The 16,294-nt window shown below is 45.6% G+C and overlaps 1 protein-coding gene across 1 annotated transcript in view; it reads left to right on the forward strand.

Annotated features, from left to right (window-relative positions):
* The first annotated feature begins 213 nt into the window (after positions 1-213).
* The window catches only part of FRMPD2 (FERM and PDZ domain containing 2), a 70,593-nt gene continuing 54,512 nt past the window's right edge, over positions 214-16,294 (forward strand). Inside the window, exons 1-8 of the mRNA XM_054690410.1 lie at positions 214-355; positions 1,912-2,069; positions 7,007-7,072; positions 9,164-9,355; positions 11,357-11,489; positions 12,178-12,259; positions 14,163-14,304; positions 16,190-16,261. Of these exons, the coding sequence (XP_054546385.1) occupies positions 214-355; positions 1,912-2,069; positions 7,007-7,072; positions 9,164-9,355; positions 11,357-11,489; positions 12,178-12,259; positions 14,163-14,304; positions 16,190-16,261 (987 nt within the window). The remainder of the gene's footprint in view (positions 356-1,911; positions 2,070-7,006; positions 7,073-9,163; positions 9,356-11,356; positions 11,490-12,177; positions 12,260-14,162; positions 14,305-16,189; positions 16,262-16,294) is intronic.

Below are 16,294 nucleotides of genomic sequence, written 5' to 3' on the forward strand. Positions count from 1 at the left end.
TGCTCATTTACTGAGAAGCATCACCTAGTCAGCCTGGCGGCTCCCCCACCCCCATCCCCATGAACGTTTCCTTATCTTCTCCTGTGTCCCTGGCCCTGTACCCAGCCTGGGGACACAAATGATAAAAGCATGGTGCAGGCATGGGCTACACCTGGGCTGGAGTGGCGAGTGCTGGCTCTGACATGTTCCTGGACATTGCAGAAGTTCTGCCACATGTGTGTCTTTGTAGGCATGATCCTGGCTTCTGTGACCCTGGCCAGTGCCCTACAAGTAAAGGGCAAAGCTCTGTCTGAAGAGGAAATCTGGTCCCTCTTGTCCCTGGCTGCTGAGCGGCTCCTGGAAGACCTTTGTGATGGTAAGAGAAATATGTTTGGGGTGATTGAGTCATGGGGAATTAAATGTGAAGCTTCTCTGACAAACACAATTCTGGCTGCTGTTTCCTGATGTGTTATAGGTTTGAAGGATAAGAACAAGTAGGCAATGCCACCCACCCATGGAGCTGCATTGGGAGGGTAGGTCTGCCTCCTGGACTTATGGCATGCTGCAGAGTAGGAAGAAACACCTTGCTTTTGCCTTGATATTGCAGCTCTTCCAGGCATGGTGCCTAGGCAGCTCTATAGGACTCTCCCAACACCTGGGCAGCCTGGGCATAACCAGAGATTGGAGGCAGAGGGTCAGCTAACACCCCCACACTGTCCCCTGTCCCCATTTGGAGAGAGACCCCCACACTCTGTAGTCTAAACAGGGAAGGTTAATATAAAGAATTAATAAACTTTGATTTAAGAAAACTCCACATGGCCCCCTCAGGCCAAGGGCACTATCAAGTGAGAGACAAGCTTTGAAGTCTGGAATTGGGGTTCAGATCTGTTGGAGTTATGCTTGCAGTCCAAGATGACAGAAAACTTGGCTAATCTGCGTGGTCATAGATTGTCTATTGAAAGCAGTCACTTGAAAGCAGGGTGCAGACAGTCACTGACGTGGGTGGGGTGACCCTCTGGGTGGTGGTGGGTGCAGGGAAGACACAACCCTGGATGGTGGTATGAGCAGGAGACCTAGAGCTACCTTTTCCCCTGCCCCCTGCACCTGTGTAGACAGGGTCAGGAGAATTTGACCACAAGGCCAGGTCAGATTGCCAGGTGCTGGAGCTGCTGTGGGTCCAGGGCCTATGTCCCACACACCACTGGCCCTCCATGGAGCCAGCCTCCCACATATCTCCCCAGCACATCCTACTGAGAATGCTTCTCCTGGCACTCGCTATGAAGGAGAGGTGTCTAAGAGAGGAGCAGCTACTGAATGATGGATTTGGAGCTGCAAGGCATTAACTTGATAACTGGAACAAATACCAGGTGCCCAGTCTCAGATATCAACTCAAAAGTCACCCATGCCTGGGGGTTGCCAGGCCTCAGTGGAGATTCCTCACACGTGAGCTCACACAAGCGCAGTCAGGGTGGGGGTCCTAATGTGGGGAGATGAAGGGAGCCTATGTACCTGCACCTTCGGCTTTATCTTCTCCCTCAAGCTTCACTCCTTCCCTGCCCTGGAGGTTCTGATGAACAGCTACGGTATGCTCAGAAGACCAGCTGCCTTGGTCCTTGGCTTGGCTCCAGTGAATTAGAGCTTGTACCAATCTCCAGGTGACCCAACTTTCCTCTACCTTTTACATCGAGACTTCGGGTCACTAATGAGTTTGGATGCAGGAGCTAGTCCCCCCGTCATAGTCCCCACCTTTCTTAACACATGCTCCTGGGAACACAGGTGTGAGGTTTGAGTTTGTTCTGCTCATGTTTTCCCTGGCTGTGGCTCACAGTCCACCCCAGAGTGGGTACTGGAAGGGATACTCTGGGCACAATCCCACAGCTTGTTCTGCAGAAGGTGGCCTGTTTTCTATACCCATCACTGCCTTGGTTTCAGATTCTTCGGACTATGTGATCTGTCCCTGGTCAGCTTTGCTTTCTGTGACTGGAAGCCTTTCTTTCCAAGACCATATTTCTTATATAGAGGCTGCTCCTTTCAAGGCCCCTGAACTGCTGCAAGGACACAGTGACAGTGAGCAGCCTGATGCCTCTCAGGTAAGGCATGTGGTGTCTCTGCACATCCTTGGGCCCTGTCCCTGGGGAAAGACCTGGTCCTAGAACCTCAAATCTGTCCTCCTGGGGATGGCTTCCTCAGCTTCCAACTCATCCCCAAGGAACAATGAAGTAGAGTAGATTTATAGAATTTTATTCCCAGACTTTCTTGCCGGCAATTTATATTAGTCTTTAATGAAGACCAACTTCTCTGAGCCTCAGTTTCTACATGTGTAAAAAGGGGTTAACATGACCTAATCTATCAGCTTATTATAAATGTTAAGAATGAAGTGTTTTAAAGCTGTGGGTATATGGCCTGCCACATTGGTACCATTGGCAGCATGCAGCAAAGCCCTAAGAAAGACCCAACAAGTGTTCAAACAGGAATTTATCCTAAGGCATGAATAATGATTGATTTAACTGCAGCAATATTTATTACTGCATTGTTGACATTTGTTATAAATTGGAAACAAGCTAAATGTCCACTGAAACAAGACAGCATTAAAATGAAATCTAGAAGGTTATTTAATGTCTTGGGAATAAATGAAATATATGCATGTACAATATGTACAATGTGATCCCAGAGAGAGAGAGAGAGAGAGAGAGATCATTCTAAAAATACATACCCTAAGGTGTCGACAGTGATTATTTTTGGATGGCAAAATCAGTGATGATTTTTATTTCCCCACGGTTGTGTTTTGCTTCTGAATAACAAAATGTTCTAATAAACCTAATCTTCATTTTAAAAAAGATGAAATTCTCAAGATGCAAGGTATGATGCAAGGCAGGCACACAGCACTGGGAAGGACATAATAGGCATTTAGTCAATGTGTTCTGCTCTTCCTTCCACGCCTTTTCATGGAGAAAGTGCAGGTCTGTAAATTCTGCTCCTCTCTGGAGGCTTCCTGTCACTGGGGCTGCTTTTCCTTTAGGCTCAGAGAAGAGGGCTTTGATGGCTTCCAGGATTGGCTTGTCTGGGTCCCTGTGTCACCAAGTGACATCATAGCAGTGAAAGCATCAGCGTCCCCATGGCAGTGGCCCTGGCTCCATCACCCCACTGCCAGTCACCCTAGTTTTCCAGCCCCTAAACCCTTTTCTACATTGCCAGAACCCCGGGGGTAAATCCTCTCAGATTCCCACTGTTTGTCTCTGATGATGCTCCACCTTCAGCGGGTTGCATCTACTCAGCTAAGATGCCACATCCTAAGTCATGGATCTGACTTTTTTTTTTTTTTTTTTTAATTTTTTTTTTTTTAAGAGGCATGTATTATTTATTTATTTGTTTGTTTTGTTTGTTTTTATACATGCACTGGGTACAGTCAGAAGCGCGGGAGGGTGAGAGAATTCACCAGAGCCAGAGCGGGGAGCAGAGCAGGCAGAAGGACCGAAGTACACTGCTGAGGGGAGCAGCGGGCGGCAGGAGAGGTCTGCGTGCCATGTGGGACCCTCCTCCGGTGGCTGGGGAGCAGCCGGGGATCGAACCGGCGCCACAGAGGCCGCGGGCAGCTTCGCAACCCAGCGCTCAACCGCTGCGCCACCAGGGAGGCCCAGGATCTGACTTTTTGAGTGATAAGTGAAGGGTCCTACTGATGCAACTTGAAAATGCAGGGGATCCAATTTCTGTGACATGACCCTTAATCACTGGTAAATGAAAGTTTGATGGAACTGAGAAAATAAATTCTCCTTTCTTTTCTTGTGGACTTTTTTGAGATGGCTAAGTTTTGCAAGCTTTACTGAGACGTCCTAGGTGCTAGGCAGCTCTGTCTTTTGTGCTTTCAGCTGAGTTATGTGGCTTGTTGCAGGGAGGTTGTCTGCAAGGTGATGTCACCTCTGTCCTTGCCTCCCTTCTCATTTATTCCCTCCCACATATTACTCTGGGCTTACAGTTCCAGAATGAGGCATCAACACCTAACCCTTGTCTCAGTCTCTGCTTTGTATAGTAGTATAGTACCTGAGTTTAGATAGATCTTATGTACTCCTGGGGTCTTTCCCTGTCCCTACCACCACTCACTGGTGAGGAACAGACTTCACCCTGCTGACTGCAGCTTGACTTATGAAGTTGTAGTCAATATGCTCAACATGATTTTTTTTAAGATTTATTTTTATTTATTTATGCGTACAAGAACTGGGGTGTAGGCCAGAGGTGCGGGGGGTGAGAAGATTCACCAGAGACAGAGTGGGAAGTGGACCAGGCGGATCTACTGAAATACAATGATTAAGGGAGCAGCGGGCAAGACAGGAGAGGTCTGCTGCACCAAGTGGGTTAGCCCACTGGCTGGGGATTGAACTCATGCAGCAGTGGCCAGTGATAGCTTAACCCCTGTGCCACCAGGGAGGCCCCCCTGCTCAGCATCTTTGAGCTGAGTTGAGCTAGAGATATATATGCTTCTCTCTTCTGCACTTGGTCATCCATGCAGAGGAGTGAGGACTCCAAAAGTTCCAAAGCTAAAGGAATCTGAGCTAAAAACCGGAGAGGTGTGTTGCTGAGTGTGGGCCAGAGGTGTGTTGCTGAGTGTGGGCTAAAGGTGATTTTAATCTGGGGGAGGGCCAATTTTGGGAGGCACTGAGTCCTGAATAAAATGAGTAGTCATTTCTCTTGGCAGCTTATGAAGCATGGCATATGGGAGTATGGTTTATGGGGCAGAAGCCACAGCTTTGAATCTTGACTATCAGCCAGGAGGCAGGGTTGCCTGGCTAGTCTTACTCTTACAACATCTTTGCCATTCAGTTCTCTAAATTGCTTTCTTTTTCATTTATCATATGCTCCTTTCTTTGTCTAACTTAACTTGGGAGGGGAGGAGGGAGTAGGCAATCAGATAAGTGGTCTCTAGAAGAGTTACACTCAGAATCCTGTCCTAGCCCTCAGCCCCCTCCTAAGGTTTGGAGGAGATACCCTGATTAAACCCTCCTCAGTCAACATGCAGCTCTAACTTGCATATTGAGATGTTCTGCCCCACTGCTTGGTATGTTGGTCCTGGGTGCAGGTGGATAATGTGGGCAAGGCATTAAGTACAAGTCACTTATGCCAGCATCACCCCACCATGCTCATGGCAAACATTGCCAATCAACCATAGCATTCTTTCCCACTGAGCTGGGAGTTGCTTTTAAAATCCTTCTCACTACCCTTCCACAAGCATCATCTACCAAAGGTCTGGATGTGGGATTTGGGATGGAACCCTTTGTTACGGCCCTAGGCCTTGCCCTAGGAGACTTTCAGACTGAGTCCTTGGAATCCAGACAAGGTCCAGGTGTGGATAGTGCCTCTGGAAGTTCTCAGGATGCAGCTCCAGCATCTGCTCTCAGGGTCATTTCTCTGGAAATGAGGGTGTACCTTATGCACTTTCCTTCAGGTGTCCAGTCACATTCATCAGAGATGTGCTTGGCTAGTTTAGGTGTATAATACTGGCAAGAAGAGAGAGATTATTGGGGCATGTATGATTGGACACATGCCCTTGACCTAGCGATGTAAAGAAACACCTACTTGTATTTAAGTCCATGGATTGCTCTAGTAACCACACATCTTACACACCATGTTTCATTAATTCATTGTCTCCCCTCCAAAGTGCCAAGAGTCATTACTGAGAAGAGAGTTCTTAAGGAGACTGCTAGTTATATTTTGAAGTCCCACAATGATAATAAGGTGATATTTATTGAGAACTTACTGTGAGCCAGAGGTGACTTAGCCAAGTGACTCAGGGCAAGGGCTCTGGTGACTAGGTTCAAGTTTAGGCTTTAGGCCTTATTTGGGCAGATTCCCTACCTTGCCTTTGCTTTTAGTTTACTGTTCTGTAAAGAGGAGCAATTAAATTACCTACCTTACAGGATTGTGGTGAAGACTAAATTGGTTAACATGAAAGACTCAGAACAAGACTATATATATTATATTAGTATATTACAAATATTCTGTCAGTAACAATAACATTATTATTATTATTATTACTACTATTATTACCACCATCTCCATGTAATTTTCACTTAATCTTCATTAACACTCAGCCAAAATACTCACTTTAAAGATGAAGAAACTGAGCCTCAGAGAAGTGAGAAATTGTTCTTCCATTATACCATGTTGCTTTCTAACAAATATGTGATGCTTTTTAATCAGATTGAAATATAGTATATTGGGGCCCTGGTGGCACAGGGGTTAAGATGCAACCTATGAGGCTGTCCACAGCCACTGCAACATGGGTTCGATCCCTGGCCAGGGAGGTGACCCGCATGGTGCAGCAGACCTCTCCTGTCTCACCTGCTGCTCCTCTCAGCAGTGTATTTCGGTTCATGTGCCTGTTCTGTTCCCTACTCTGTCTTTGGTGAATCCTCTCACCCTCCACACTTCTGGCCTGTGCCCCAGCTCTTGTATGCATGAATAAATAAATCTTTAAAAAAAAAGAAATATAGTATATTGTATACAAATGATTTTGGCTATAAGAAACAGAAAGTTTCAGTGGCTGGGACCATCGATAAAGTTATTATTTATTTGACAAGTCCAGTGATTGGTCAGCAGCTCAGTAAATGTCATCAAGGATGCAGGCTGTATATTCCATTAAACCCTCCTTAGCTGCTGGCTTTCTGTGCATATGCTTATTGCCTAATGGCCACAAGATGGCTGCTGTGATCCCATGCATCACATCAGTGTTCAAGTCAGAAACAGGGGGGAAAGGATGGGATGAGGCAATTGTTACCACTGTCAGTTAAAAAAAAAAAAAACCCAACTTTCTCAGAAGCCCCCTAACAGACTTCCCTTACATCTTTTGCCAAAACTGAGTTTCATGGTCACTGTGGCTTTCAGCTTTTAGAGTAGGCCCCAAACTTTAAGGGAGATGCAGGTGGTTGTTGAACTAGTCAGCCAACAGTGTTGGAGACTGAGTTGTGTATTTCTTGCAGAACAAAGAATAACAGCGGTGGCTAAAATCTAATCATGTGCTTTTTCTCTTGGGCAGATGCATGTCTATTCTTTAGGAATGACCCTCTACTGGTCAGCAGGGTTCCATGTTCCACCCACTCAGGTCTGTAAACAAGATCCTCAAAGTCTTGCATTTACATTTATTTAGTGATTTTATCCAGGGTAGGGGTCACATTCATTGAGCTGTGTGTCACCACTTTGTCCTGTTAGATTCTGGGATGACTTTGCCAACTGGCTACAAAACTGCTTCTGCTAAGTCCAGAAACAATCTCAGAATCCCACCCAACAGTTGCACTCCAGGAAGCTGCAATCTGGAATTGGAAAGCAGGATCAGACTTATTTGTCACTCCTACTCAGAGGAAGTAGCAACCTAGAGGATTTTATAGACATTGAAGATACAGATTTGCAAAATAAGCTTTAAAGTACCCTTCATGAAGTAAGATGTTTTCCTGCAAAAGGGTTTTGTGCTCAATAGATTAAAATGCTTCCTAAATCTCCCTCTTGAAGATTTCCCAAGGTGGTTTACTAAAAACTCAAGAAGGTTTAAAATAAATGTTTTACCTCTATTATAGCATGCTATACAAATTTTGAATACAGAATATGTGTATTTGTAAATTTTCATCTGACACTGAATTCCTTAGAATTAAGAGCACATTGGAGAACCCCTTCCCCTCTCTCCCCCACCCCTATCCCTTCTTTCCTTACCACTCACCTTTGTTCTCTCCAATCCCACTTCCCCATGCTCCTGAGTGCTCTTTTTATTTTTTTAAATTATTTTATTTTATATAATTCTTATATCATTTTTCATTTTTGCACAATGTATGACTGCTCTTTTTTAAAATAGAGTCCTACTCATGTCCCTCCCACTGTGAGACCTTTCGCAGCTCCCATGGGGCTGCATTCTACTTCATAGCGGGCATACCTGGAGCCAGAGTTGGGTTCCTATCTGTAGCCGTGGTACCTTGCTGGTATTCTGCTGTTTCAGGCCAGTTAAATGGGCATGTGTTCTGTATAATAGCACAGGGCCCTGTGCTCATCCTATGCCTGATTTAATGCTCTGCTGTCACTGTCTATACATTAATGATTTTGAACAAGGAATCTACCATACATTGTTATTTTGCCCTGCACCCTGGCCCTGCTTATAACCACCTTCTTTTTAGACATATGGACACCTTTGCTGAAGCTACACTCTCTGCCTGCATCTCACTCTCCCATATTTCTGGCTAACCCAAGGGTGCTTTTTGGGATTTAGCCCCATTTACTTTCCCTACCTCCCTCTCCCTCTTCAGGCTGGGTTCGACACTTTTCTTCATGTCATTAGCTTGTCTTGTGTTTCCAGAGACCACAGGTATATCATTCTGGGCCCTTGTCTCTTGAGGTGACTGTCCTCAAGATTGTGAATGTATGGGGGGCTAGGACTTTCTCCCACTTTCCATCTCCATAGAGGTGCCGTCCAGGAGCATAGCAGGTACTCTGATTTGATCAGCAGCCTGGTGACACTTGAAGTGAGGGATTCTCAACTGATACTCCATGTAAAAATGGTAGTGCATCTTTATCTGGAAATTGATTTGCAGCTTGGATCATCCGTGAGAAAAGGCCTTATTTTGTGTCTGAATTTGAGGCCTTCCCCATATAAGCAGTGGCCATTTACATGCATTGGGAAGTGCTTAATAAAAGATCATTTTTTTGTTTTGCTTGGCATGGGCCCATAACAAACATTTCAAGCCGTTGTTGAGCACTGTGCTGACCACTGTCATTCCAACATGGAAAGAGCACAGCCAGGGGAAAGACCCAAAGAAACCCATCTAAATAATTTGCAAAAATGACAGGCTACCCAGGTGAATGCAAGTTGAAGGCCAATCTCTTCAACTGGGTGCCAGGTGAGTGGAAATCCGTTCTGTCAAGCACCCATTTTTCCTAAGTACTCCAAGCACGTTTCGTCTCTCCTTGCACGAAAGTGCATTCCAGATCAGAAAACAGCAAATCATACACAGCTGGTGCCAAGATCACTGGTTTGCATCTTGTAGCCACAGTGATATATTTTGTATCCATCCTTGAGCTCCCAGGAGGAGCAGGCATCTGTCTGGCACTAATAAGGACTCATTCCTGCTAGTTCCCGCTGCACAGCTGAGAAGGTGCTGGGCTGGGTGGCAGTGGTTCTCCAGATTTCACACCCAGCCTCTCTGCTCTGCAGCCTCTGCAGCTCCGAGAGCCCTTGCACACTGTGCTGCTGAACATGTGTGAAGACCAGCCTCACAGGCGGCTGCCACTGCTGTCAGTACTGGAAGCTTGTCGGGTTCATCGGGAAGAAGTGGCTATATATCCAGCCTCTGCCAACCTCCATGTCAGACATCTGGTCGGCTTGGTTCTGGGCACCATCTCTGAGGTCAGTATAGATCTGAACTATCTAATCTGGGAGCCAGGCTTGATTGTTAAAATTTAATTAGCAAAATTTACTTCATTAAAGTGAAATAAAATAAAAAAATTCCATTCCTCAGTTATACCTACCTCATTTCAAGTAGCTGATGATCACTGTATTAGACAGGGCAGTTCTAGAACATTCCCATCATCACTTTTCTATTCAGTAGTCCTGGCAAAAACCTTGGAGCAAACCCAGATTATTTTTTTAAAGATTTATTTATTTATTTATGCATATAAGAACTGGGGTATATATCTGAGGTGCAGGGGCGGGGGTTGGTGGTGGTAAGAGGATTCACCAGAGCCAGAGTGGGGAACAAAACAGACTGACTGAAATACACTGCTGAGGGGAGCAGCAGGTGGGACAGGAGAGATCTGCTGTGCCATGTGGGTAGCTTGTGCTTAACCCCTTGCACCACCAAGAAGGCCCCACACCCACATTCTTAATGTGGCTAAGATCCTGGGGATCTTTGAAAGGGTCTTTTTAACATAAAAACAGTCATGTTTATAATCCAGGATTCAGTCCACCTGGGCCTCTCATAAGAAACTTCCCCTGCTGCACTTATGTGGTCCCTGGTCTCCCTTCCCTCAGCTATTTTGTACCTGCAGGGGGTCTTGTTGTGCTTGTCACACTGCTGCTTGTCACACTGCTGCTCCCATCACCTAGCATGAGGCCTGGCACACAGCAGGGATTCTTAAATGTTATTTATTAGGGACATGCTCCCAGGGGAGGCGGACTGGTGGAAGGAGGACTGGATGGGGGACAAACCAAGAAGGAGGTGTTCTCAACTGGAGGCAGCCTCAGCCTGATCCCCCAGGGAGCTCCAGACCAGGGGTTGTAGCATGGTTAGTCCCCTCCCTGCTGCATTTGATGCCAGAGCAGGGCTGGGGCTAGGGTGAGGCAAGTGAGGTACATGGTCTCTGAAAGGAGGTTCGTGGTTTAGAGGAATCAGCAAGAGCAACTGGAGACAGGCTGGGTGGCTGCTGCACTTGTCTAGGGGACACGTTGGAGAACTGAGACCAAGACCAGTGCAGAAGTCATGTGGATGGAGAGGAGGGACTGTCGGAGGGGATGCTGCTAACAATCAGAATGTGCCTCTCCCCTCCTGTCCTCCTTGGATCCTTCTCTTTTAGTGTATGAACTTGTTACTTCTTTTTTTTTTTTTTAAAGATTTATTTATTTATGCATACAAGACTGGAGGTACAGGCCAGAGGTGCAGGCGGTGAGAGGATCCACCAGAGACAGAGTGGGGATTGGAACAGGCAGATTGACTGAAATACACTGCTGAGGGGCGCAGCTGGCGAGTCAGGAAAGGTCTGCTGTACCATGTGGGTTGCTCCCTGGCCAGGGATTGAACTTGTGCTGTGGTGGCTGTGGTTAGCTTTATAGGTTGTGTCTTAACCCCTTGTGCCACCAGGGAGGCCCTGAACTTGTTACTTCTATTAAGTCAGGGGATTTGGTGGGGTTTTATCTGAAAGACAGGAGAGCTTATCATCCATTGGTCCCCTGGTGGACATGACAATGATCTACAGCATTTTCCTCAGGGATCCATGACATGAATTTTGATCACTTATTTGAAATTCATGGGAGAACTGAATTAGGTGACACACTGTATTATAGGGAGATATGAGCAAAGTGATAAAGGAAGGTAAAGAGGGCACAGAGATGGAGAGGATTGGAAGTAGGGAGGACATAACTCTGGGTCTTGGAAGCACAAAGGAGTAAAACATGGAGACCTTAATCAGTGGAAAGAGTGCATGAATAAATATATAGGGTGCATGAGTACACAGGTGTAGGGTGCAGGGGAGTGAATACCTTTAGGGTGTGTGGGGGTGCTGGGTACAATATGTATTCTGGTTGCTAGAGAAGGCATCGTGAGGCTCTCACTGTAGGGCAGACACTTCCACAATGACTTAAACTGATGCCCCCCTTCTTGCAATGCCAATGTATAATGCACTTGACCTTCAGGTGGAGAGGGCTGTTATGGAAGAGCGCTCCCCTGTGCATCAGGACAGAAGTCACCTGCTCAGGAATAGGCTGCACGAGGCGAGCTGTAAGAGCCCAGCTCTATGGGCCCTGATGGGTCTGCATCCCTGGGGAGGTGAGTGCGGCACCCTGAGGATCCCCTTCATGGGTACCCTTTCTACTGATTCCTGTCCGTGTGGCCAGATGCTGCCCTGGCAAAGAAAGCCTATACAAGTGCCACTCTTACAGGAAACCCTTGAAGAGAGGAGGCTAAGCTTAGGATTCATCTGTGTAAAAGAAAGCTTCATTTGGAGATAAATTTAACATTTATTTATGTCAGACCTAAACCCCTTTATATAAAGTTCTAACTGTCCAAGTTGATAAGACAAATTAAAATAAGGAACATGAAAGAAAAATGTTCCTTTAATTAGTTTCTAGGTGGAGTGAAAGGAAAAGCAATTAGTAATAGATGCTTTCATTGTTTTAGGTGTGTTAAAGGAATGAATTTTGGAATAATCTTCAAATTTTGTACTCTTCTTGACTTTTCTACTAAATCTGAGTTTTTATTTTTAATTGGTGTTTTCTGTCTGTTGTCCCTAAAGCTAAGTACTCTTTGCCCTTTGGGTTTGTATTTCCCCGTCATACTTCCCTGAACCATCTATAACTGTCATTTTCCACATGAGGAAACAGACTCAGTTAAGAACTTTTGCCAAGGTCATGCAGCTAGTATGTGATGATGTAGATCATGCTAGGCTGCCTAATACAAAAAAATCATGCTCTTAGCTTCTGCATATGCCTTTACCATGCTGTTTGGCTAATTTCAGAGAGAAGCACAAAGACCCAGAGCTCCTTGGAGCCATGCCCCAGCACCTCAGCACATGGTCCCTGCAGCCTCTCTGTTAGCAGGTAAGCAGCAAGGTGTACAGGAATGTGACCTTGGTGTAGGATTTAATTGTGGGAGCTGCTATATCCTCCTTCTTTACTGAGTACTGTTGAGAAGCTCTTGCTTTTCAAAAACAACAACAACAAAAACAGATCCTATTCCAAGGGGAGGAGAAACCACACTTAGGCAGATGGGAAACTAAGGTGATGAGAGGCTTGATGGCACTGTGTTGTCAGGGCATTCTGTCTCCTCTGGGAATGAAGTTCAGACTCGGTTATGGATCAACAACACACTTGCATGTTGTCATGATTTTCTATAGCATAACAAACAACCTAAAACACAGTGGCCAAAATCAGTCATTTTATTTACTTCTTGAGTCAGAGTTGGGAACCTCAGCTGGGAGGTTCTTCTAGACTCTCCTGGATGCCCTGTGCACCTGTGTGCTACTGCAGGTTGGCTAGGCAGCATTGCTTCTAGAACAGGGTAGAGGGATGTTACCTGGGGGCATGACTCTTCAACCATAGGCTAGCCCAGCATTGTTCTGATAGACTTTATTTTTTTCCCCATTTTTAATTATTATTATGTTTTAAATTTTATATATTTTTACATCATTTTTCATTTTTGCACAATGTATGCATTTTCATCTTAGTTATAGTCCCCATACAATTCCCACCCTACCCTTGTTTTGAACCTAAATAAGGGACCAGGAAAAAGACTAACTATAATAAAGTAAAAATCAAAATCAACAAGCAACTGTAAACCAGAGACACACTACAGGGGGGGAGGTCAGAGGGACCAGGATTGTTCTTATCACAGTGACAGAGTTGAGAGGGAGGGAAGAGGAAGAGAAGGGGGAGGGGTGCACAGAACCTCCCAAACCTGTCCTCCACCACTTCTGTTTCATCCCGTTGGCCAAATCAAGTTTCACGTCCAGCCCAGATTCAAGGGGTGGGAAATAGACTCCTCTTCTTAATGGTGTTTGGGACAAAGTAAGCCTGAAAAGGACATGAATCAGGGAGAAGAATTGTGACTACTATTGCAGTTTAACATTGATGTTTAAATTTGCTCAAAATTCACATGGGCTTAAATCATCCTGATCTTGGAACACTGGACATTTTGAAGCTTAGGTATTTATTTACCTATTGATTTGTAGCGGGCTGTGACAGTGTGTTGTCCCTACACAGTTTATCTAAGGGCTGTGGTGTCAAATACACAGTGGAGGCTTTGACTAGATGTTGTAGGGCTTACTTCACAATGATTTTTCCTGCCATTAAACTCTGTTTTTGGGCCTCCTTGGTGGCACAGGGTTAAGACACAACCTTTGAGACTGTCTGCAGCCACTGCAGCATGAGTTCGATCCTGGCCAGGGAGCTGCCCACATGGTGCAGCAGACCTCTCCTGACTCGCCCGCTGCTCCCCTCAGCAGTGTATTTCAGTCAATCCGCCTGTTCTGTTCCCCACTCTGTCTCTGGTGAATCCTCTCACCACCCCCCGCACCTCTGGCCTGTACCCCAGTTCTTGTATGCATACATAAATAAATCTTAAAAAAAAAAAAGAAAAATTGTTTGGAAAAAAAAAACTTTTCCCAGTGAAAGTTGTTTTATTGTTTCTTCGTGATTCCATGAACAATCTATGTTTATTAGCAGCACATTTTGAAAAATATATAAAATCCTAAGGGAGAAAGTCAGAACCCTCTGTGACCCTCTTGCCTACTCCAGGATATTCAGGACTTGGGATCACGGGACCTACCTGTCCTGAGCACAGTGCACAGAGACAGGGTTGTGGGGTAGGAAAGAAACAGGCTGGGCATTTCGAAAGTGAATGTGATAATACCCCATAAAAGGTGGAGTGTACCTGGTGGGCTTTCACTAGTTGGAAGCCATTTCTCCTGTTAACTGCTCCTCCCTTCCTCTGACTGCCGACCAGTGCTCTTCCAGTTGAAGTTCCCCAGGACCTGCAGGAAGGCCAGCTGCTCGGCTCTGGATCTGGATCTGCTCTCTCTCTGGCAGTAGAAAACTCTCTGTCTGCAACTCCATTTCAAAGGAACTTTCTGCAAAGAAAGGGAAAGGTGAGCAAAAGAGACCTGAAAGATAGTCCCTAAAGAGGTTTGAACCGGGAGTTGTGGATGGCTGACACAGCAAATGAAATGGGTATCTTATTCAGGGTGGGTTAGGGGGCAGAGGGGTGGCTGGGCTGAGCTTTATAAAATTGGACTAAAATCAACCTGAAATGTACAATTGAAGGTGGGCTGTTCATTGAGTGACCTTGCTGTTGTAGACACTGTGTAGACTTGAAGATAGTTGAAGATGGGAGGTCTTACCTTTCAGGAAGCTGACAGCTATTGGAGTGGGTGATGAAAGCAAAGTGTGTGATAAGAGAGCTGACAAAGGTTGAATGTGCCTGGGAGGAGCCTTTTGAACTGACAAAATGTAGGCAAAAGGTATGGGAGATAGGATAGTCATAGATTCTCCCTCTTGGTTGGTAAATAGGATGATAGGGTTTAGATGAATGTGAGGAGGTGAGGTTCAAGAGTAGCCAAATCAGTCTGTCCTGGCTTTGAAGTCCAGCCTGGAAGCCAGGATGGATGTCCCTGTCCTCTCCAGTATGCCTTCAGGACACTTGACTTCTTAAAAGCTGGCTGGTCTCTATTGGGGACCAACTTGATAATCCTGGGTTAAAAGGTGAGATCAGGGTGGTCCCAGAATGCATATTCTGTCAGCAGCAGCCTGGCACCAGCTGTTATAGACACTTCTGGTGTTTAGGAAAAAAAATCATCCTTTCCTCAAACCCATCATACTGCCATTAGCTGAAAAACTACTTAATAGTCACATAATCTCATGGTAACTGTGAGGGATTGACATCCCCCTAGAGCTGTGAAAAGCCCCCTTCTGGGCAGGCTGTTCACTGAAGGAGACTGCCTCTCTAGGTCTACTGTTTGAGCATTCAGAACCTTCAGGTGCAGACCCAGATGTGCCCAAAGATCCTCGTCTGTTACAGAGAGATTTGCTTTAAACTCCTCCACAAATGAACATAAGCTGAGCCTGGAGTAGTCTCAGAACATCCTCCCATATGGTCCTGGATTCTCACACTCCTATCCATGCTTTCTCTCCTAGGCCACTCTCACACCCTCAGGGACCTGGGGGGATGGAGGGAAATTCTGGAAATCCGGTTCACCTTCTTTGTCATTCCTTCCTGATCACTCACTAAAGACACTAAGGGACTCACTTAGGATACAAATTATCCCCTGGCTTGGATTTTGGCTTCTTAAAAAGGGAGATTTCCTGGGTACCTTGGGGACATAGTGGAACGCCCCCCAGTCATATCACTCATTGATGTTGGATTTGGGCAAGTTTCTTAACTTCTTAGGGCCTTAATTTCCTGCAAATTTGTTGAGACTATGTACCCCGTGGGAGGATGACTGCTTTCTAAATAATCATGGGCATTAAAATATTTCCTGGGTCACAAGTATAAACAAGAAGTATTCAGTGGAGAGCGGCTGTCCATATCTGTCATTGATTCAACATTCAGAGCTAAAAACATGTTTCATTGAGTCTGAACCCAAAGGTTTTTTTTTTTTCAAAATACCTTTTTGCATATTATATATATATTCGTAGTATATAATGTGCTTTTTAATTTTCATAGATATAAAATATTACATAATGGCACATGAGTTATGAAATGTACAGTGAAGCAGACACCCAAATTAAGAGTTAGACCATCATTAAACCACTATACCACCTGTGAAACTTTTGCTTCCGATTCCAGCCTACCTGGGGCTGCGGCCAGTGGAGCTCCGTTTCACTTAAAGCTGTTTCCTGCAAGCTCTGAGGAACAGAATGCTGTTGGAGGGGTGGGGGAGCTGGTGAATCCACAGAGGAAGCCCAGTCTGAAAGCAGGGGTCCAGCCCCATGGAAATGCCTTCTCTACTGTGAGTGACTGAGTATTTTCTCCAGTTCTCTAGACCAGAGTTTGTCCTGCTGGCAGGAGAGGCCCCAGTGACTTTGCATCTGCCTGGATCAATTGTGGTAACTGCTGGGTTAGACTAGGAAAGGGTGGAG

The sequence above is a fragment of the Talpa occidentalis genome, unplaced genomic scaffold (genome assembly GCF_014898055.3).
Source record: "Talpa occidentalis isolate TD23 unplaced genomic scaffold, MPIMG_talOcc4v2.1 talOcc4.8, whole genome shotgun sequence".
Classification (NCBI taxonomy): domain Eukaryota; kingdom Metazoa; phylum Chordata; class Mammalia; order Eulipotyphla; family Talpidae; genus Talpa; species Talpa occidentalis.